The sequence below is a fragment of the Passer domesticus genome, chromosome 7 (genome assembly GCF_036417665.1).
Source record: "Passer domesticus isolate bPasDom1 chromosome 7, bPasDom1.hap1, whole genome shotgun sequence".
Taxonomy (NCBI): domain Eukaryota; kingdom Metazoa; phylum Chordata; class Aves; order Passeriformes; family Passeridae; genus Passer; species Passer domesticus.
In genome coordinates, this window is record NC_087480.1 from 59,036,922 (window position 1) to 59,059,065 (window position 22,144).

Consider the following 22,144-nt stretch of genomic DNA (forward strand, 5'->3'; position numbering starts at 1 on the left):
TAAAAACAAACTGCATTTTAAAAAAGTCTACCATGAGAAAAGCAGCAATATAGCCCAAATATGCTGAGGCAAGTGTTTTAATTTCAGTAAATAGATACACCAAGAACCCCACAGAGTATTTAAGTATTTAAGCAATCTGAGCCGGGCCTGCCGCAGGAGTGAAAGCCTTCTGTGTTATGTTAAATAGACAGCTGTAAAAGTTTTCTTACCCTCCAAAGCAGGAGTCATTTAAAATATTTAGGTAACTGACTCCCAAATTCATTTATACACCAAAAATTTATTCGTACTAAGCAAGAATAATTTAGAACATTCACTATACAAATTCCTGTAGGAAGGAAAAAATTCCAAATCCATCACATGTACACCGAGTCTGTTCTTTGTATTTTGTGCCTTTTTTTCCTTGTCTTCCTGTAGTTGCCATTCTTCTTTCAGCTCAGGTCAGTTCTAAGCTTGGGGCTTTAATTTCCCTCATTTCTTTACACTCAAATTTTTTATATGTCCTTGTGCGCAGCCACCTGAGGATGAGCAGCACGGCGATGCCAATGCCAGCAGTGAGGACCACCACGGTGACCACAGCACCGATGCCAGCTGCCAGCTGCCTCATGCAGAACTCGGGGGGCTTTTCATCCACATAGTAAATCCAGAGCTTTTCAACAGCCAGAGCATCTCCATTGACTGAGACAGTGAAATTACCGTTGGAAGGAAACACGGAGTCATTGTTCACGTCTTTTTCAAAGTAATAGGCCACGTCAGCTATATCTACATCCCACCTGGGTTTCTTGTTCTGGTCCAGGCGGATTTGGATGAGGGGGGGGTCGTACTTGATGGCTGCGATGTACTTGGGGTGCAGCTTGTACCTGCTCTCAAACAGCTGGGTCAGGGCCTGGGCCACGTCGGCAGCAGCGAAGGCCCTGGAGCTCCTCTGGTGTGTGAGCTCGATGTAGATCCACCGTGTCCGGACCAGCTCGCTGCAGCTCAGGCTGCTGCCTCCCTTCTCCGTCCTGCGCACGCCCGCCGAGTTCACGCACCAGCAGGTGCTGGACTGGTTGCACTGCCTGGCTTTAAAGACACCGCTGTCCTCGCAGTCGGGGTTGTAAATGCCGTCACTGTCTGACACCCCCTGGGGAGGTCTCCAGAGGCGCTTCTCCTTCAGGGGGGTCATTTCTGCCTTCATCAGGAAGCATTTAGAAGTCAGGGTTGAGCAGTCTACAGGGTGATCTGAACCTGCCAGCCTGCAGGTGCAGTTCCCTGGGCCCTCCTGGGCACACACTGCCCACTTGTTGGTCGCACAGGTACAGCTGTCGTGGGCTGGTGAAGCGACTGCCAGAATCAAACCCAGCACAGCCCCAAAGAGAGGCTCCATAGTGCAGGAGAAAAGCACAGATAAAGTCCTGAGCAGCAGCAGGCAGCATCCAAAGCTTTAATCCACTGGTGGAGGCTGCTCATTCCTACACACTGGCGTGCTGCTCCCTTTATTGATTCAAATCAGACCCACCAAACAGGTTCTTCTTCCAAAACAACTGGCATCTCCTTCCCAAATCCCAGTCAACAGCTTCCCAGCTCCCTGTTACTTCTCAGGGAGTGGCACCTGCCTCCAGCTGCCTCCCTCGCTCCTGCTTGATGAGGAAACAACAGGGAAGAAAGAGACAGCAGCCAAGCTCCTGCCATGGGCTTCCGTTATGGATTAAAGACAAGCAGCTGGCCCTTTTCCTTCTTTAGATTTTGTATGGACGACATGCAAATGGCTGTTTAAGGAGTTTCTTCCACTTCTGCAGGAAATCCTACTCCTCCATCATGGTTGTTCCTTTGTCTTTCACTGCACAGCATCTCTATCGTTCCACTATCTAGATTCTTATCAGTTATAGACTTTTTACTTTCATAGCTTTATTAAATAATGCCTTTGGGAGTTTGATGGTTGCTGCCTGGAGCAACTGCTTTTTCAAGAGGTGCCACAGCTGACCAGGTTGATGGTTGCTCTCCTGCAGAGATCACCCTCATTTTTCAGCATGGAAAGCTTCTCTCCCACCTTCTCTTTGGCACATGCTCGTCCCAAGGCAGCACTAGGAATACTGATTTTCATGCTTATTTTATCCTTATAGAGTTGTTTGTTATTTCTTAATAAATTTTTCAATCAGAACTTTAATAATGCCTTTCACAAAATACTCCCATGTCTCCCAACTCTCCCAGTGATCTACAAACCCGTCTTACCATTTCCATGTGCTTTGGCAGCAGCTGACAAAGATCTTCCAGTTTGCGTTAAGTCATTTCCATTCATCTGATTTGTCAAACCCTGTCGGACTCTTTATAAATCATTATTTTGAGACCAGTAATGACCACAGAGCAGTGTGTGCACTGCACTCGCAGCCACGTGCCTTGCAGTCAGCTCCAACCTGTGTGCTGCTCACCTGAGCACTGCCCCACTTCCAGGGCCTGCCAGCTCCTGCTCTCGTGGCTCTGTGCACACTGGGAAGGACCCTGCCTGCCAGGGAATAGGTGTAAAATCAGAGCTGCACGTGGAAACGGGATGTGAACACCCTCTGCCAAAGCAGGACACAATCTGGATATTCCTTCAGGTAATAATAATTCCAGTTGGCTTTCTTGGAAAATAATTGAGATCTACAGCTAAAACTATTATTAAGACTGCCAGGTAAGTCAATTTGTCATGTTGATGATTCTATAATAGTTTAGCAACTCTTTTCCCATTTCTAAGTCATTCATTTGCCATACTACAATAATGTCCTTTTTTCTTTTAATTTTCACATCCCTCCTTCAAAGTCAAAATCCATTTAACTATCACCTACCTCCTCATATCTTGTCTATATTTTATTTCACATTATTTAAATGCCAAACGTGAAATATAGTTCAAAATAAAAGTGCACTTCTTAATTGACTTTTTCTTTTACTGGTGGATTTTTCCCTCTGTAAATAAGGAAGGAAGGGACTTACTTTAAAGACAAGTTTTTCCAACTATGTATACATATATATATATATATCCAAATACTTATATATATTAAAAATGTAATGCCTCTATGACACCAAAAATGTATTATTTCTTTTAATCCATGCTAAGCTGCAACAGTACTACAAGAGTTAATTATTTAGAACAGCAGGCTGTAAAAGGAATAATCCTGTAGGAAATGTGGAGTGCATTATTTCTTTAGTGATCTCTGCTTCCATGGAAACAATTTCTCAGCACAATTCTAAACCTTGTAAAAGTAGGGCAGTAGGTCTATGTAAAGCAGCAATTAAACAACCCGAATACTTTTATCTAGGCCATTAAATACTTTGTCCAGCATCACATGTGATTACAGTGTTCAGTGGGATGTTAAACCACCGGCTGCTTCCAGCGGGGATGGATGAATCCTTATCCCTCACTTCCTCGGGGGTGCACAGCACCTCTCCCTCCCCGTGCAGACACTTGGGGTGCTCTGCTGTGCCACACTCTGCTTTTGGGGTGCACTGTCCTCCTCCACAGCCTCTCTTCCCCCTACAGCCTCTCTGCCCTCATGGCTGAGCGAATTCTCTGCAGCACAGCAGAAGGAATCTGGAACAGAGCTGGAACCAGCACTCCTGGATCGGATCGGGGGAGGGAACGCGGCTGATGGAAAGGGATCTGCTGGGCACCTCCAGGATGTGCCCCTGCAAACACTGGGGTCCCATCCCAGCATCCCTGCTCCAGCACCACTGGATCAGCTTCTGAGGGAGACTAAAGCCCAGCGGCTGTAAAACAACGAGGGGAACACCTCCCCAGCGAGGCGCTCCTGCCTGGATGCGCTCCCCGGCCGCAGGTTCACTACACACACACCCGTAAGAAGAGTTTTGCTCAGATTTCGAACTTCTCCCGCAGCGCTGTGACAAAGCTCCCTCTGCTGGAGCCCAGCGCTGCTCTGTCACTCGGTCAGTGCCACCGACACGGAACAAAGACATTCCGCACCCCGGCTCGGAGAGAAGCTCTTACAAACACGGACACATCTTTCTGGGTACTGCAGGTACAGCCTTTATTAGCAGACTCTTGTCTGTCAACAGGCAGAAATAGCGGAGAAGCGAGCAAAGGAAAAAAGTACTGAGTGAATATCAGTGGCAACAGCGTTAACTTTTTACTTGGTTATGGATTTTGCTTTTTCAACTGAATTGGTTTTGGCAAGTTGGTTACCTTTTTTACTTGGTTATGGATTTTGTTTTTTCAGCTGAATTGGTTTTGGCAAGTTGCTTACCTTTTTTACTTGGTTATGGATTTTGTTTTTTTTCAGCTGAATTGGTTTTGGCAAGTTGGTTAGTTAAAAAAAAATGCAATTAGGGATGTTCCCTCCCCTTGCACACAAGATCTGCATTCCTGTGAGGCAGCACTGCTGGCAACTGAGAGCAAAACAGGATTCAGCCAACAAATACCCATAGGGATATTTGCCAAAAGTGACACCTTGGGAGGGGCTGTTTGGGTTTATTTTGTGGGGGTTTTGTTAATTTCTTTTTCCCTTTCTTAACCTGTTGAATTCCAGTTTTAACTGTATCATTCCAGCCCCTACTCAACAATTTCCTATGTCTTGAGCAACAACTTGGTAAGGTGTAACACTGGTCCTATGGAAAGGAACAGCAGATTAGCACAGGTCCACTGAAACGAAGCCTGGATTGGAAATAAAAGCTTTTTAATAAAAAAATTCATGCCTAAAATGTGTTTGGTAGAACTGGTATATTAGTTAAACAGGTTTTATTTCCTGGGAAGCATGCAACTTCCAAACTCATATCATTAACCACTCAGTGAAACTAAATGATAAAAAGTAGGTTAGTTTATTTTCTTACCCTGCCTCTTGTCAACAAAATCATTACTCAGCATCACAACAGTGCTCTTTCCAATTCCTATAGAATTCTGTGTGCTAGACTAGATCCTGATGGTACAAGCATTGTATTTTCTCCCACACCACCCTGCAACAAACACTTGAAATTCTGGAGCTTTTATGTGCATGTCAAAGGCTCAATCCAGGCCCATGTCCTCAGAAAAATCACTTGAAAAGTCTGGGTTCCTCAAAAATTTCCTTACATAACACCACTGTTGAATACAACAATACAGCTGTGTGACTTTACCTCAGTGATCACTAGAGAGGGAAGCAGCCAGGACATTTGTTAGCACTACCTGGGCAATCCTGACTCATCCCTAAAGAGTGTGGAACATGAGCAGTATCTGCTTCATGGTGCTGTGACAATAGATTCAAAATTCTCCTCCCAGCAGCTCTAACTGGAACTGTCAGGACATTGACACTGGGGGATTTTCCAGGAAACTGCAAAACTGCAACACAACTCCCCATGACTGAGAAGGAGGAGTGCTCTCCCACCTGGAGTGTAGCTCAGGCAGGAATCCAGGAATCCTTGCAATAGTGGTGGTCAGGAAGCTCCAAAGGTGAGAGTTTAGAGCAAATGCAGACTGAGCCAACAGGGCAGAGAGAGATGGATACACCAAGTGGTAAATTACACACAGTAGTGGGACCGACAGCTGTGCACCAGCACATCTGAACACAGAGAGCACACAACACCCACCAGTACTTTTGAGTCCACAGCTCTTAAATGTGGGGAAATCACCGAGTTTCAAGGGCTCACATTTTCACCTGCTCAGGTTTTGCTCCCTCCCCTTAGTGACAGAGACTCATGAGGCCTGATAAAAATATAACATTAACTTCCCGTGAAGGAGTTCCCTCCTTGGGATGCAACTCTATGATTTTAAAGCTTTTCAAACTCTTTATAAAAACAAAAAGTTGAAACATAAAATCTCAAAATTCCATTTATGTTATGTAGAACTGTATATATGTATATATATACACACACACATATTTTCTTAAAATAAAAACTGGGTCCATTGTCTCCCCTCTAGATATAAATTCCAAGTCTTGCTTGAAACTTTCAAATATATTTTAGACCTCTCTGAGAAACTCTGCCCAAGATAAACATGTGTAAATAGTAATACCTGTAGACAAGTCAAGTTTCATTAGTATTTAGAAAGCAACATTTAAAGCACATTTTTTTCTAAAAATATTCACAGTGATACAGCTCATGAAACATTTCCAAGTTGCAATCAGGAAACTTCTCAATCAAGATCAATCTGTGACTCATTTATCTAAATATATACCTGTATGAAATCATAACTGAGGAGCTGATACAAACAAGTGTTTTTCTATTGAACTATACATTATAGAGAAGACTCTGAATACAAAAGTGGGGATTTTTTTTTTCTTCAAACACACAAATCCTTTTCTGCTCGTTGCACTCAGTCTGCCATCAATCAGGAGCTCTGGTTTCCACAGGAAACAGTGGCAATTAGAAGTGGACAAACCACAATGATCTGGAGAACAACATAAAACCTCCCTGTAGAATGGAAGGTCAGAAAGAGATAACCTGTGGTAAGACAGGAGTTATCATTTCCACTGGAAACAAGCACAGCCACTACTGAGAAGTCATGACACTCATCAGCTTTTTCTCCCCAATATGGAAGCAGGATGGCAAAGAATGTGCCAAAAAGCTACTTGACCAACAGAATCAGTGGGTAAAATAATATGAAAAATAATAGTAAAAAGAAATTGGGGGATGTATTTTGCTACAACTGAATGAAACTTTTTACTGGACACCAGGAAAGTTTGGGCTATAAAACTCTCATTTCAGTTAAGTTTCCCTTTTGTGAATTCATTCAAACTCACACTCCATAAAGCAAATAAACAAATCCATTCTGAGCTAGAGGTGCACGTGTAGACAAAAACATTAGAGAAAATTCCCAAAGTGAAAGACTTGAGAGAGGACAAGCTCTCTTTGCAGAGTGATGCACAGCATTCTTGACAGGGTGTCCTCCTTCCCAAACATCAGGCTGGTCAATCATTACCTCCATGGCACTCCTCAGCATCAAGCATTCCTTGGGCACACAGGTCACACAAATTAGGAGCTTTCAAAGTGTTTTTAAACCACAACAATGAGACAACACTGGATTCTTAACAGTCACTACCAAAAGGGATAACAATTCAGAAAAAGTTGACATAATGGAGAGGAGGGGAAGAAAGTAAAAAATGAAATCAAAATTCCAAAGCCATCACACTGGCAATTCATGTGAACCTTCATTCTCACTTCCTTCAGCATTTTTTTCACTCTTGTACGTGGAAAGGAACAAGTTTTCAATCTGAGTCAAGAACTCTTCAGCAATGAGGCAGCTTGTTACCTTGCCCAAAGTCTTCCTCATGCACTCCAAAAGCTAGGCAAAAGAAAAGGAAATCTGTTTTAAATTGTCATTCCCCGCTTCTTATGTGATAAGTATTGTGAAGAGATTTTGATTTATTTATTTAGGATGAACACTACAAAAAGTGTTTATACATTATAAATTTAAATGGAACAGAGTGATCTAAACCCAAGTCTTTAAAACCAATTACCCAAAAACTAAATTTCAGAGCATTCTATCAACTCAAGTTTAGATTTACACTATTGTATTGAGAGGGAACAAAAAAAAAAAAAATCAATGTGTGCAACTACTGTGTGCAAGTTTTCTGTTTATGTCTTTTGCTTTGGGCAGAGTTTCTGTCTTGTTTGTGCCATAATGGTAGAGCTGCCACTAGCCAGAGCTCCAGAGCAGTGACTACACTGACTGGAAAATTGAAGTTCCTACTTATCCATGGCAAAGCATTACTTTACTGATGGAACAAAGGACCGGGAAGGCCAAATCTGCTCTTGAGACATGTGCAGGTCTTGATATTGAAAGCACACAAAATGCTGAGGAGAGACCTGAGTAATTAATTGCCATTAATTCCTCTCCAAACTGAGGGTCAAACTTGAAATCTGCACATAACCACACCCCCACCTCTCTGAGAGGAGGATCTTTATTTTCACTGTGTTGTAAGTAAATAACCTGTGCCACAAAAATAATTTCTTATCACTAATTTACATCTATGATTTGTAGAAGTGTAAGTCCAGGTGACTTCCAACATGAAACAGATTTGCATTTTAAAAAACATCTAACATAAAAAAGTTAAAAGAAGAAAACTTACTTTCTGCAAACAAGTCAGGTCAGAATCTCTATGAAAAATTTTATCCATGGGGACACTGCTGTTGGAAGAAAAACAAACAGGAGTGCTGGAGAAAGCAGCCATGGGTCTTGACTGAAATGTAACAATAAATGTGTAAAAATTCCAACCTGGCTGTTTGTAACAGAAGTGGACACAAACCTGTGGCAAAATCTGTATTTCTCAATTATCCACCTTGTTTTTTCAAATATTAATTCCCACTGAGGCTCCTCCAACATCTGCTCCATTTCAAATTTGTAGGGCAGGCCTGCAAAAAATTGAAGATCATTATTCAGTGCTTCTGCTACACTCCACTGTTTTTTCTCCTGTTTAGTTTAGGTGCAATCCCTTCCTTCCCCATAACTGTTCCTCATTTATTACTGACTGCACAAGCCTGTAGTTCTGTTACTTGACAACATTAAGGAGGTTAAAAGATGATGTGTTTTGGATTCCAAATTTAATTCTTCCCCTTAACACCCAAAAAGGAAAAGGAGAATTAAGACACTGGATTAAACAGGGGTACTTACGATAGGAACCATCAGAACTGATCTCATCACTAATGACCAGACAGGTGATCTGGGAATAGGGAAGAGGATTATTCCTGTTGTAAGGGCTTATGATCATCCCGATGAACATGGCACCACCCCTGGAGAAATAGCTCTAAAAAACACCAAAACCAAAAAATCCAGTCTTATTCAGAACAGCAAAGCTGAAACCTGAAGAACAGCTTCTATGTCAATTCAGGCTAAGACACACTGGTGCAGCAGTGTGAAGCCAGGGGGGCTTTAGGGTGTGTCCTGGCTGTACCTGGTACTTGGCCTGGGTGTCGATGTCGCGGATGGAGGGGCTGGGCTCGAAGGCGGGGTGGGAGTGGTACCAGCCGATCACCTGGAAGCCCCTGGCTGCCAGCGACTCCGAGGCCTGCGTCTGGGACACCGGGTCCATCTCGCACTGCAGCCCCGTGCTCAGGCTGTTGCACGGCTCTGCCGCACGCACCTGGGGAGAGAAGCTCCAGCTGCACCACTGCAAGGAGCCTCCACTGCTGCAGGGGTTATTGTGGCTGAGCCCTGCGTTTTGGCCACAATAACCCCTGCAGTGCTGCGGGATGGGGATGGTGTGGCTGGACAGTGCCCAGGAGGAAAGGGACCTGGGGGTGCTGCTCAACAGCAGACTGAACGTGAGCCAGCAGTGTGCCCTGCTGGCCAAGAAGGACAATGGCACCTGGCCTGGAGCAGGGAGCTCATCCTTCCCCTGTACTTGGCACACCTCGAGAGCTGTGTCCAGTTCTGGCCCCTCAGTTTGGGAAGGACATTGAGACACTCAAGCACATCCAGAGGGGGCAACGAGGCTGGAGAGGGGCTGGGAACACAAACCCTGTGAGGAACAGCTGAGGGAGCTGGGGGTGCTCAGCCTGGGGAAAAGGAGACTCAGGGGTGACTTTATCACTCTGTGCAGCTCCCTGAAAGGTGCCTGTGCTCATCTGCTGCTGGGCTCTTTCTCCAGGCAGCACTAACACAACCAGAGGACACATTCTCAAGCTGTGCCAAGGGAAATTTAGGTTGGACATTAGAAAAAAAGTTCTTTATGGTAAGAGTGATAAAGTTCTGGAATGGCTGCCCAGGGAGGTGGTGCAGTCACCATCCCTGGGTGTGTTTAACAAAGCCTGGATGTGGCACTGGGTGCCAGGGTTTAGTGGAGGTGTTGAGACTGGGTTGGGTTCGATGATCTTGAAGGTCTCTTCCAACCCAGTGATTCTGGGAATCAGTTACATAAAACTTACAGAGTTTTCGGAGGCATTTACCAGATCTTGCTCATGGTGCAGTTGACACTTGAATGTAAGCTTAACTCTCATATTTCAAGACTACAGTCATGAACTTCAACTTTGATATATTTAATCAGTTGCCTTTTAGAAATAAGTTACATCTATTCAAATTGTAACTATGATCATTTCAGTTTTAATATTATAGAGAAAATGTGAAAAGACAAGCACTTACTTCCACAACTTTATCAGCTTCAGAGTACTTTCCACCAAGCAGCCCAATCACTTCTGCCAGAGACACGTGAGAGTGCTGGAATGAGATCAAACAAGTAGGAAAGTCCAAGTTGTGGGATTTCTCACAAGGCAGTGACTTCTCAAGCATATGCAGAAGGAAAACTCAAGACAACTCAAGACTCTCAAATACACAGTACTCCCATTTAAAGCAAACAGAAAAGATTAAATTTGCTTATTATATACACACCACAGATGTAGTGCAAGAGTGCAATGCTTCCATACACAAGGCAATGCTGGCTTCGCCTGGGCAGTGCTGAACACAACTGTACACATTTTGTTATTCTTGAAAAAACCCACACATTGCTTTGCAAACACAAAATCAATTCCCAGACTGGGAGAAAATGAAGCCATAGATTTCAGAAGGGCAGTCTGTTTCAGAAAGTAGCTTTAAGCAAATTAGATTTAAAGTATGACAGAGAGTAGTAAGTAGTAAAGCTCTCAGTAAAGTAGCAAAGCTCTTATCAGTTTTTCTAGAAGGTCAATAATTGTATATTAAGCACAATACAAAACCTATTCATTTTAAGGGCTTTATTTAATACTAGATTCTCACACTTCTAGGTCTGACTGGAAAAAAATCACAGAATGGTTTGGGTTGAAAGGAACCTTAATAATGATCTCATTATCCTCCCTGTCATGGGCAGACACCTTCCATTAGAACAGGTTGTTCAGAACTCCATCCAACCTGGCCTTGAACACTTCCAGGGATGGGGCAGCCACAGCTTCTCTGTTTTATTTTCTTGGTCTCGTTATGTTGCTCATTAAAAAAAACAAACAAACCCACAGCACACACATCACAGCTTTCTGAAAGATAAAATTTAACGCTCACCAAATCCATTATTAAAAGTGCTTCAGAAGACACTTTCACCTGAAAGGGTTCCTGAAATGATAAACACAAAAATAAGGAAAGTAATCCAAGCAATGGAGCCTTCTCAGTAATTCACTCAGAGGTACATACCTGCTTTTCTTCCGTGAACAAACAGCATGGTATCAGCTGAAAGGGATCAAAGGAACTATAAAATGAAAGAAAATTTCTCTAAAGATGTAGGACAGTCAGGAAACTTCTCAAGTTTCCCACTGTCTCCTTGGCAGAGGAGGAATAACCTTGTTTTCTTCACTGGATTTTCTCATCCCACATTAGGATGGCTTCTACCAAATACAGAAATATCACTTCCCACACTCTTGAATTCCAACATGGAGCATCTGAAAAGCATCCCTGCTATTTCAGACCAGGATGCCAGGATGCAGGGTTCCAGCCTGACATTACACAGGACATTTGTTCCACTTCTGGCAGACCTATGTCTGAACATGATGTGATCAAATACCTTTTGATTTGTCTCGAACCTTTAGAAGATTTTGCAGGTTTCAGCTTTTCTTCCTCTCTCCTTCTTGCTAATTCTTCAGCTGAGAGATGCTGAAAAGGTTTTTTAAAAAATTAAATGTTTCAATGTCTGAAGTGCTTTTTCAGCCCTGATTGCAAAACCAGCCCAGAATAAATTCTTGATATCCCTGCCCTCTTAATATAATTTGTGTATTACAAGACTACTCAAGATAGAGGCAAAAGCCATGGCAGAACCAAGCAGTGTGGAAGGAATGACAATCTGAGATCAGGTTCACAAGGTGCCTGATAAGAGAATTCTCTCACTCTCCAAATCATTCAAATTCAGTAAAATCACAGCCCACACCACAAACCAGGTGTAAATCCAGGTGTGACCACCTGCCATTACAAACCACAGCCAGAATTTATCATGCCCCCTCCTTAGAGATATTTTCAACCTTTATTTCCATCCAAATATGTATTTTACAGGAAGTGTTGGACTTATTAACCCACAGTTACTCTACAATAGGGATGGCATGATAGCATTATGGAAGTAATTGTTACAGGCAATTACTGAAAGGTTGAAAATTGAGAAGGCTTTGTATACAGGAAAATTGGATGTTTACAGTTCTTCACTTTTGATGTAATTTGTAATTGTAGGAATAGACGTGTATTTTCTTTCCAAATCTCCCATAAAATATTTAACCTTGTATGAATTTTTTAAGCACTTAATAAACCACAGTATTACTGAGGATATTGCTAGTAGCAGAATTAATATTAGGAACTCATTATCACCTGCATAATGAACACAAGGAAACCATATGGGACTGGAAAAATAACATTTAAATGTTATTCTCCCATCCCCTACCATTACCCTAAAGGCAGTTAACTGAAGCAACAGGTCATGAAATCTCCTACAAGACAAGGCAACAAGTTTTATGGGCATAAAACCCTCATGCAAACCCCAAATGCAGCTGTGTTTATCAGCATGCAGATGTGCCAGCTGCTGCCGTACCGTCGAATTACACTTCCACAAGAGAGGTTAAATCCCTATGACACAACTGTTCCCTTGTCTGTTTGATGCAACAGCACCTGCCAGCAATTAGCAGGAACTGATGATTTATGGTAAGTTTAAAACACAGGAGGGTTACCTCAAATGTCTGTCCTTCCAAATCCTTTGCATCACACCAGTTTCCCCACGGGTCCCGCACTCGGCGTCTTCTCGTGCGCTGAGGCAAGAAACCACCATGAGCCAAATTACCCTGAGAAAAATGCACTTCCTTCATGCAGGCAGCCACAAGGTCACTGCCCCAGGAATGGTACTGACACTCCAACACGTTCCCAGAAAATAAAGAACACCCCGGATTTCTGTAGAATTAAGTAGTTCACAATCTGTCCTGAATTATCATCAGGAAAGTTTTTGGGGTTGAAGGCTGTAAAGCCTGTTACTGTTCCATGGAACTTGTTCCTTGCACTCCTGACAGCAAGAGGGCACTGATATCTAGCTCTGAATTAATGCTCAGACAACACACAAAGCTATAAACTCAGTGTGTTTACATCTAGTGTATGCTACAGCTCTTTACATTTCAATTTATTATTTTTAAAGTGGGATTGATTTAGTTCTCCTCTCATCAACTGATTTACTTTGCTGTGAAGGACTTAAAAATGCTACATTAAGTGTGAATATAAAAATTAACTCTGGCAAGCCTTGGTAATCCATGCAGTTATAAATGAGTTACTGCTGCATTTAATTGTGTGCATAGGGCTCTCAGTAAGCCATAACATACACCTAGTGTATTTAACTGTTGAAATGCAAGCAACTTAATCATGCACTGCAATGCACTTCACTATTCTGTGGCTAATAAAATATGGGGAAGAGGGGGTTCAGGCTGCAGGGGAAGGCCTGCAAGACTGCTGGAATGAAGTACCTAAACATGTGAGTGGGTGTGAGACACCTGTACCAAGACTGACACCTCAATCACAGAATAATGAGGTTGGAAGAGACCTCTAAGATCATCGAGTCCAACCTATGCCCTAACACTTCAACTAGACTACAGCACCAAGTGCCATGTCCAGTCTTTTTTTAAACACATCCAGAGATGGTGATTCTACCACCTCCCTGGAAAGAGCATTCCAGTACTTTATTATTCTTTCAGTGAAAAATTTTTTTCCTGATATCCAACCTCTACCTTCCCTGACATAGCTTGAGACTGTGTCCTCTGGTTCTGTCAGTGAAAAGAGACCGACCCCCACCTGTCTACAGCCTCCCTTCAGGAAGTTGTAGAGAGCAATAAGGTCACCTCTAAGCCTCCTCTTCTCCAGGCTAAACAACCCCAGCTCCTTCACACGTTCCTCACAGGGTTTGTGTTCCAAGCCCCTCACCAGCTTGTTGCCCTCCTCTGGACGTGCTCCAGCATCTCAACATCCTTCCTAAACTGAGGGGCCAGAACTGGACACAGCACTCAAGATGAATCAATCGCAGGGCACCCTAAGGAAACTGCAACCTGAGTGAGAGGAGACATTCCCCGAGGTGCCCTGGCTTGCAGATCAATGCAAGCTGGGAGCATTTTCCCCTTGCTGCCACTGCCCCCGGGCTGTACCATGGACTGCAGGCGCTGGGCCAGCTGATAGGCTTCCACCGTGTCCTTGCCCTCCCTGCAGCGGCTCCTGTCGGCGGGCTGCGGCCGGTTGTACACGGCCTGTTCTGCAGGACACACAGGGGACAATTCCCGTGTCAGCAGAGCTCAGGGCTGCTCAGCACTGCCACACACACAGGAATGACACACGGGTAAGTGACAACAGCAAAAGGCACAGGGAGAAAGCAAACAAAACCCTCACAGCAAAGATATCTTGATAGTCGTAATTCTGGGTGATGACATAGCCCTCTCCCACTACACTTTAAAACAACAAAACCTCCTTCTTATTAATTCATTTTTAATAACTTTACTTCAGACAAAATGTAATTGCAGGACATTGCTCCTCTCCTAGGTGATGGTCATTCAGCTTTGGACCAAAATTCATTCAGAGCCTCTAAACCAACATCAGGTAACATGTGCGCATTCACTTTTAACAGGTCACCTAATTTTAACACTTGAATTGTTTAAAAACTAGCCCTGAGGATGAAGGCATTGGTGTTTATTTAGAAAATAGTTATAATTTAGTGTGGAAAAAGAAACAATTACTTGAATTCTGCCTAATAAGGAAGGCAGAATTGCAGACACAGCTGGTATCAGGACACACAGAAAAGCATGAAACAAAACAGACATCCCACCAACTGGTGTGTGATTAAACATGAGGAAAGGGAAATAAAAAGTAAAAATAGAGGTTTTTGTGCAAGCTCAAAATTCCTAATCCTATAAATAGGTTACAAGCTCCTCTAGATTTCCAAGGTTATCAGAGATTCTGCTTGGAAGGTCCTTCCTAGCAAGGATGAATGTGCATCCTCTGTGTGAGCAGCATACCCAAATGCTAGGCAGTCCTTCAGCAGTGCACCAGAAGAGGCTCTTTACTGACTATTCTAACAGAAGTGTCTTTACCACAGCCAAAGTTGATTGCTCCTATCAGCTCCAGGTAGGTGTGGATCCGCCCGATGCAGTTGACGTCCCCGCAGTTCTTCAGGCCTGGCCGCACCGAGGTCTTGTTCAGGTATTTGGGTTTGCACCTCTCCCTAAAACAAAGCACAGCACTTGTCAAAGAGCAGAACAAACCATGAAGGAATTGGGTGACTTTAACTGAGGTCCTGTTTTCACTCTCTATGCATTTATTCCTTCCTTTAAGCTGATACTGAATTTTCTCAGTTCAACACTTCTCTGGTGTCAAATGGAATTTTAGTCTCTCTTTGCAACTAGAAGCTGTCAGGGCACAAGACAACTGAATGAGGACAGAGTTAAACTCAATAATTCTTTATACTTCAAAGCAAGCACAAACCAAAACTGGCAACCAAATTACCTTGAGCCTCCTACCACAAGTCACTATGTTTCCTTACACCACTCCTTTGCAGATGGAATATAAAATATTTAAGTGTACAAGCACCACTACAAATTGATCCTTAATTTGAGGCATTCCTTTGGTCAACACTATTTGCTCTAGCACAGACTATTATTTCTTGCTGCCTTTCTGTAAAGGCAAGGGTATGGAATTAATGCCATTGGTTATTTTAAGGAACCATTTGTTACAACCATTCTTATGCACAGGATTGCAAAAATGGCAAGGAAATAGCACATCCAAAATAAATGCAGCCTGTTCTGGTACAGAACATTCATTTTCTTAATGCTTCAAAGTACTTTCATAGCTCAGCTTCCAGAATGGCAGATAAAAAATCAGGAAGATGCAAAAGAAGTATTAATGAATGCTCTTCACTGGCAAGCTACCATACAATTAATTTCGCTCTATTCAGAAGTAAGCTATTAGTGCTAAGTAGTGTATTAGCTACATCAGACCAGGACATCTTAATCACTTATTTCAGTAAAAGAAATTAATGCATCTCACCACTGATCCAAAATATAATTCCTGATTTTCAAATAACGCTCTGGCGTTTTGGCCTGGCGCCCTTCAAAGAATTCTGGAATAGCCTGCTTCTCTTCTTCCAGAATGATGCTTCTGTCAACCTCCACTTCTTGATCAGGTGGCTTCAGCTCCTCTGCTTCCTCTTGATGATCTTCATCCACTTGGCAGGGAGAAGGAAAAAGCAATCCATTATCAGCCAGGTCTCTTTGCTCCTCACTGAGGTCCTGATTGTTTCCTTCTGGAGGACATGTGACTGGTCCACTTTGCTCAGCTTTCTCAACAAGACTGTTGCATTGCTGGAAATCCAAATTCACAGATTTATCCCCATTTAGGTGCTGGGAACACGTTGCTGCCACAGCAGGAAATACCAATGCATCCACTGTGTCTGGCCTGGTATGCTGAGGATCTTCTTTAGCCACAGCAGCTGCAGAACTGTGGCCAGCAGACAAAAAACCTTGCTCCACTGCTTTTGTTTCTTCAACTGGACTTTTTGGGATAACAGATAATTCAGATTTTCCTGTTTCTTGCTGGAAGGCAGGAGTGAGCAGTTCATCCATGTCATCAGTTATGTCCACTTCCTCATCATCTGACAGCTTCTCGATTTTCACCGCGTTCAGGTTGGGGTCTGCACGGCCTCTCAAGTTTCCAGCTTCCACCCTTGTCCCATCTTCCGTGGGAAGGCTGCTCCCACACTGACTTTGCTCTTCTTTTTCTGAATCACCATTTTTCGCCTTAAGAAAATATAAATCACTTTTAGGAGGTAAAAACAAATGAAAACTATCTGCCTCCCAAATAATCAGGATTGTTTTATTTGAACAACAGATATTCTGAAGTGTTTCTTCTTCAATTCATCATTTTAATTTAGTTTAATCCATTGCAACTTTTACACAGCATTATAAGTATACTTTAGGCCAAGTATAAATTTACATGCATTTCCAGTCAAAAAGCCCTAGGAAGTAGTTATTTTTTAAATCCCATGGAATCTCAAATGAGGCTGAAGCTAAAACTACAACACACAGCAGAAAGAGCTGTATAGTGGAAACTAGTATTTTCAGAGTAACAACCAACAGTGTAAGGGACCACAATTATACTGCATTTATTGTTTAGTTATACCAGCAACAAAAACAGTGGTCACTTTAGGAACTTGAAATCAGGCTTGACTTCGCATTTAAATCTGCAAATAACGATATTCCACTTCTCTGAATAAAAAAATGATTGAAGTACCTGCTTTGACAGCAGTGCCCTGAAAAGACAGATAAAAACCAAGCTACCCATTGGCAAACACCTTTCTGGCAGCTCCAGGGATGCTCCAGTTACCTTGTTCCTGAAGTACTGCCGGGCATAGCTCTTGACTTGCAGAACTGTTCGAGTGCCGATCAGTTTGGCAATTTTCGTCCACCTGCGGCCAAATTTCACCTGAAAAACAAAGTACATGGAAGTGACCCCAACTCTGCCATCCCAGACATGGCACTGCATGTGTCAAATGAGTTCAAAACCTCATCATTCATTAAAATGCACAAACACCACAGCAAACCCATAGTAAAGAAGCTCACTCTTTATGTTCTACCAAGAAGGAAACTGCATCCAGTAGTAAGAATTATTGTTATTCTTGACTGAAGGATCTTCTTCTTCACCCATTTCAGGCACTCTGCTGCCTGTTATCCCAAGGAATCCTTGTGCTTGGCAAAGCAAACCCTTTTGCAATTGGCACAACCATATAATCTCTGCAGACCTTACAACAGTAAAGGATTTTACTTCATTACCTGATTTGCCTTCAGAACACACTCTACTATACTTCTCATAGTTAATGCAGCATTGTAATAATACAACATGCTTATTCATGTCAACTACTTTACTGTTCAAGATGAACTCATTAATTCAATATAAAATATTATATATATATATAAAACAAACTCACCAGTCCTTGTTCAAACAGCTCTTTTTCCTCTGATGTCCACTTCAAGGAACAGCCAGGTGATTTTGTAGGTGAACGCACCCTGGGAATGCAGGAAGCAGAAATCAGAGCTTTCCCAAATCCAAATATTCTCCAATCCCTGTCACTCAAGGCACTCTCTGACAGGAGGACTACTCCCCATCTTTGGCAAAACTCAAAGTATTGCTCTAAACATGAATGTGACTCATAAATAAAATACTGAGAATCACATCAGCTTCTCCATCATGATGGAACATTCAAAGCAATTCAATATTCATCAGTGACCAATGGCACAGAAATACATCAAAGCAGGCAACAGAAAAGTTCAGGTAGAAAGGCAACTAGAATTAACAAATTTTTATCATAAAGACCACTGTGCTACCAAAAAACTCCCCAAAACCTGGTTTAATCTAGACTCTTGTTACACACAATATTTCTTTCTGTTGTAAGGTCTCTGAAATAATTTTTTATAGCCAAACAAAACAAACTTTAATTTTTTAAAAATAGTATCTGGTAACTTAAAATCAGACACCACACTTAAAAATACAATTCAATTGTTTAAATGTACATACATGACTTTTCCAGTTTTCTTATGTGGGCTGCAAATGCAAGAGTGAAAATAAAAATTAGTAATTGTGCTGCTGGTGCATATCCAGCAAATAAGAAGGATTTTAGAAGGACTTTTCATTTCTACTCAGCTAACTAAGAATTCTTCCCAGACAGATCTTACCTTTTCACAGGTCTTTTCTCCACTTCCTTTTGGTTGAGCCATATTTTTTCAGAAAGTGATTTATTGGATAAATAATATCTGAAATAGTCATTAAGTAAGTTTCCAAACTTCCAAATATCAGAGATATTTGCACATGTGAGGATTTTAATAATCAGATAAATTACGATGCTCCAGAATTACCCAGCTGCAGAAACAAAAACTGCAGTTTCTACAGCAGGATTTCTGCAATCTACTTAGAAGTTGACAGGGTGTCAGTCACCTTAACAGGCAAAGATTTGTCCAGTTCTTTTGGAAATTGGAGGGTTTTTAGCATTCTACAGGAAAACATAAAACCAAATCAGCAAAAGGATACTCTTCTTCCAGCAACATCTTCTCAATGACAGCCCTGTTTTCTTCACTAATGCTGCTGTCCAACGTCCAGGGCTGCAAACAACAAAAACACATTTTAATGTCTGAATTCTGTCACACTGCATGTGAGTACTGACAATAGTTTGTAAAAGTAAGGAAGAAGCAGTGGTTAAAAACCTAAAAGAGCATGTGCATGGAGGGAAGAGAGAACGCAGAAGCTCTGATAACCTTGCTACAAGCAGCATTGATTAAAAAAATACTTACAAGACTGTTGCCAGTTCTCCAAGATGAATCAAGATAGTGGTCCTGCAGCAGGCTTGATGCTGTGTTTTCATGATCTCTGAAAGAGATCCCAGTGTTCAGAACCATTGTATTTTTAATATTGAATGTCATTGAGTTGCATTATCTCCACTTAACACTTCTACATCTTACCCCCAGTAAGGTAAAAGCATTTTCTTGTAAAGGCAAACTGCTTTTCCTGCTGAGGAGAGCTCCTGCTTGCACAAGGTATGAATCCTGTCAGGGTTGTTAGAACCACAGAATAAAATCGGGGAATGGTTTGGTTGGAAGATCATCTCATTCCAACCCTCTACCATGGACAGGGACATCTCCCACCAGACCAGGTTGCTCCAAGCCCTGTCCAACCTGGCCAGGGCTCACCACCCTTACAGGGAAGAGTTTCTTCCCAATATTTAATCTCGTGCTCAGACTTAATTCAGTTTTTATTAAAACTTTTCTGTAAATAACTACTAGTTAGAGATCTGTCACTGATTCATGTCATTGATCAACTTCCTTTTATTTTCATGCAGCATAAGATCTCCTTAGTAATTTGTGTAAGTACTTGTTTTCAAAAATCTTTACTTCCAGAACATTGTCTTGTCTGAAGACTAATTAGGCCTATATTCCCTGCAGTGCTACTAAATTAAACTCACCTACTGCTCTGAACTGCTTCGTGCAGCACTTCAAACATCTCTTTATAGGATAAAGGATCAGGATGAGTCTCCATCTCCAGAGATCAATCAACTCCTGCTTCTTTTTGAGCATACCCAGGAGAGGGTGGGATCAAGAGCCCCCTTTGGCAGCAGCCTGTCTGCAGCAGTGGCAGGGGCTACCTGAGGGCAGAGTCTCTGCTACAAACCTCTCATTCTCTCCCAGCACCTGCAAGTGCTCGATTTGAGGCACTGCAGTCACTGCCTACCCACTTCAGCATCCCTTATCTGTGAATCTGCTGAAGCCCAGGGAGACAGTGGAATGTTGGGCTGCACCAAAAGCAGCACGGTCTGCCCTGGTGAGACCTCACCTGGAGAGAGGTGCTGCATCCAGCTCTGGGGTCCCCAACATAAGGATGCCATGGAAGTGTTGGAGCAAGCCCACGATGTTGGTAGGAGCACTGGAGCACCTTCCCTACAAAGATGGGCTGGGAGAGGGGGGCTGCTCAGCCTGGAGAAGAGAAGGTTGTGTGGAGACCTGATGGCAAACTTCCACTATCCAAAAGGTCTACAGGGAAGGGGGACTCTTTGCAGGAACTGCAGCGATAGGACAAGGACTAATGGGTACTAACTGAAAGAGGGAAAAATTTGGTTAGATATAGGAAGAAATTCTTTACTTGGGGATGGTGATGCCCTGGCACAGGCTACCCAGGGAGACTGTGGATGCCACAGTCCTGGCAGTGTTTAAAGCCTTGAGCAACCTGCTTTAGTGGGAGATATCCCTGTTCATGGCAGAGGGGATGGGATTAGAATATGTTTAAGATCCCTTCCAATCCTTAACATTCCATGATTCTATGGACCCGTTTTCTGCACCTCCCTCCCGGCGTTCAGCTTCCCGAGCCTCCCTCGCTAACCCAGTTACACAACCCAGCACCATCTCCATGGGTATTTTAAGGATTCTCCCAGCAGCCTCGCAGCGCTGTTCCGGGCTCTGGGGGATCCCATGACGGCGGTTCCGCCTTCTCCTCACACCAGCGCTATCACAGCCCCGATTTCAGTGCCCTTCCCGACGGTGCCCCGCACCGGCGCTGCCCCCTCTCCCGGGGCACTCCGTGACACTCCAAGGTCTCTCCCGGAGCGGCGGGAAGCGCCCGGCCCGGGCCCCCCCCTCAGGAGCGGCTCTGCCCTCACGGCCCCCGCGCTCCGCGGGGGCACGGGGCGCGCCGGCCGAGCCGCAGCCGGCCCCTCGCGGCCCTCACTCACCCCGGCGCGGCCGCTGCGTCCCCCTCGATGTCCACCTCGGGCTCCTCCGCCGCCGCCATGACAGCGGGCCCGGCGCTATCGCGGGAAGGGGCGGCGCGGCGGCGCGGAGCTGGGCGGGAGCAGCGCCCGGAGGAGCGGCCGCGGCGGAGGCGGAGATGGCGCGGGGTAGGCGGAGCGCGGGGCGGCTGGGGCGGCCGGCGAGCTGGGGGACGGGGCCGGGCAGTGAGGGGACACGGTCGGGAACTGAGGGGGCATGGCCGGACCGAGGGGACATGGCTGGATCGAGGGGACATGGCCTGGTAGTGAGCGGACATAGCCGGACTGAGGGTACATGGCTGCCGCTGACGGGTCACGGCCGGACTGAGGGGACACGGTCGCTGCTGAGGGGACATGGCCGGACTGAGGGGACATGGCCGAGAGCTGGCGGGTCACGGCCGGACTGGGATCACAGCCGGTCTGAGGGGACATGGTCGCCGCTGAGGCTGGGCTAAGAGCGAAGGGGAAAGGGGTGACAGTCAGGCAGGGCCTGAGGGGAGTGCGGGAGGCGGCGATGGAGCTGGAGCACGCACTGGTGAGGGGCACCCTCAGAGGTGTGTGCGGGTCTGGGCCCCTCACTGCAAGGAGGACATGGAGGGGCTGGAGGTGTCCAGAGCTGGAAGGAAAGGGTCCCAGCACAAGTGTGAGGAGTGGCTCGGGGGCTCAGCCTGGAGAAAAGGAGACTCAGGGGGGACCTTTTCTCTCTCCACATCTCCCTGTCAGGAGGGTGAGCCGTGTGGGAACGGCTCAGCTCCCAGGAACAAGGGACAGAACAAGAGGAAAAGGCCTCAGGTCGCACCAGGGGAGGTTTAGATTGGATATTAGGAAAAAAATTCTTCACAGAAGAGGTGATTAAACATAAAACACCCTGCCCAGGTTGGTGGTGGGGTCCCCATCCCTGGAGGTGTAGAAGACTGGACATGGTAGTCAGTGCTCTAGCTGACTGACTGCTCACAGGTTGGACTGGATGGTCTTGGAGGTCTTTTCCATTTTAAATGGTTCTGTGA

General features: G+C 44.2%; 2 protein-coding genes and 1 long non-coding RNA gene across 6 annotated transcripts in view; 1 reads left to right on the plus strand and 2 right to left on the minus strand.

Moving 5' to 3' along the window:
• Window positions 1-433: 433 nt before the first annotated feature.
• TACSTD2 (tumor associated calcium signal transducer 2) lies at window positions 434-1,363 on the minus strand. Its single transcript, XM_064429281.1, has one exon. The coding sequence runs from the start codon at window positions 1,361-1,363 to the stop codon at window positions 434-436; it is 930 nt and encodes a 309-aa protein (XP_064285351.1).
• A 4,389-nt stretch (window positions 1,364-5,752) lies between these two features.
• MYSM1 (Myb like, SWIRM and MPN domains 1) lies at window positions 5,753-21,248 on the minus strand. Of its 3 annotated transcripts, none has more exons than XM_064428977.1 (20): window positions 21,102-21,248; window positions 19,174-19,249; window positions 18,914-18,984; window positions 18,562-18,639; window positions 18,404-18,430; window positions 17,817-17,895; window positions 17,216-17,314; window positions 15,881-16,629; window positions 14,929-15,059; window positions 13,993-14,096; window positions 12,544-12,621; window positions 11,400-11,488; window positions 11,033-11,087; window positions 10,904-10,954; window positions 10,019-10,093; window positions 8,832-9,020; window positions 8,552-8,684; window positions 8,187-8,292; window positions 8,010-8,067; window positions 5,753-7,222 (listed from the first exon to the last, which is right to left on the minus strand). In XM_064428977.1, the coding sequence occupies exons 1-20, from the start codon at window positions 21,158-21,160 to the stop codon at window positions 7,064-7,066; spliced, it is 2,466 nt and encodes an 821-aa protein (XP_064285047.1). In that variant the 5' UTR covers window positions 21,161-21,248; the 3' UTR covers window positions 5,753-7,063. The 3 variants fall into 3 exon arrangements, with proteins under 3 accessions (XP_064285047.1, XP_064285046.1, XP_064285045.1); XM_064428976.1 differs by lacking the exon at window positions 21,102-21,248 and adding an exon at window positions 19,342-19,376 and having other exon boundaries at window positions 8,010-8,064; XM_064428975.1 differs by lacking the exon at window positions 21,102-21,248 and adding an exon at window positions 19,342-19,376.
• Window positions 21,203-22,144, plus strand: part of LOC135305414 (uncharacterized) — a 161,418-nt gene continuing 160,476 nt past the window's right edge. For both annotated transcript variants that reach the window (XR_010366600.1, XR_010366601.1), the window contains exon 1: window positions 21,203-21,266. This is a non-coding gene — a long non-coding RNA (uncharacterized LOC135305414). The remainder of the gene's footprint in view (window positions 21,267-22,144) is intronic.

Excerpts from the sequence above, each read along its gene's own strand:
- TACSTD2 (XM_064429281.1), bottom strand. The coding sequence starts at position 1,363 with ATGGAGCCTCTCTTTGGGGCTGTGCTGGGTTTGATTCTGGCAGTCGCT.
- MYSM1 (XM_064428977.1), bottom strand. The coding sequence starts at position 21,160 with ATGGCGGCGGCGGAGGAGCCCGAGGTGGACATCGAGGGGGACGCAGCG. Across the intron at positions 19,250-21,101 it reads GACGCAGCGGCCGCGCCGGG|AGATCATGAAAACACAGCAT; the intron begins GTGAGTGAGGGC and ends GATCTCTTTCAG. Across the intron at positions 10,094-10,903 it reads CACTTTTAATAATGGATTTG|CACTCTCACGTGTCTCTGGC; the intron begins GTGAGCGTTAAA and ends ATCTCATTCCAG.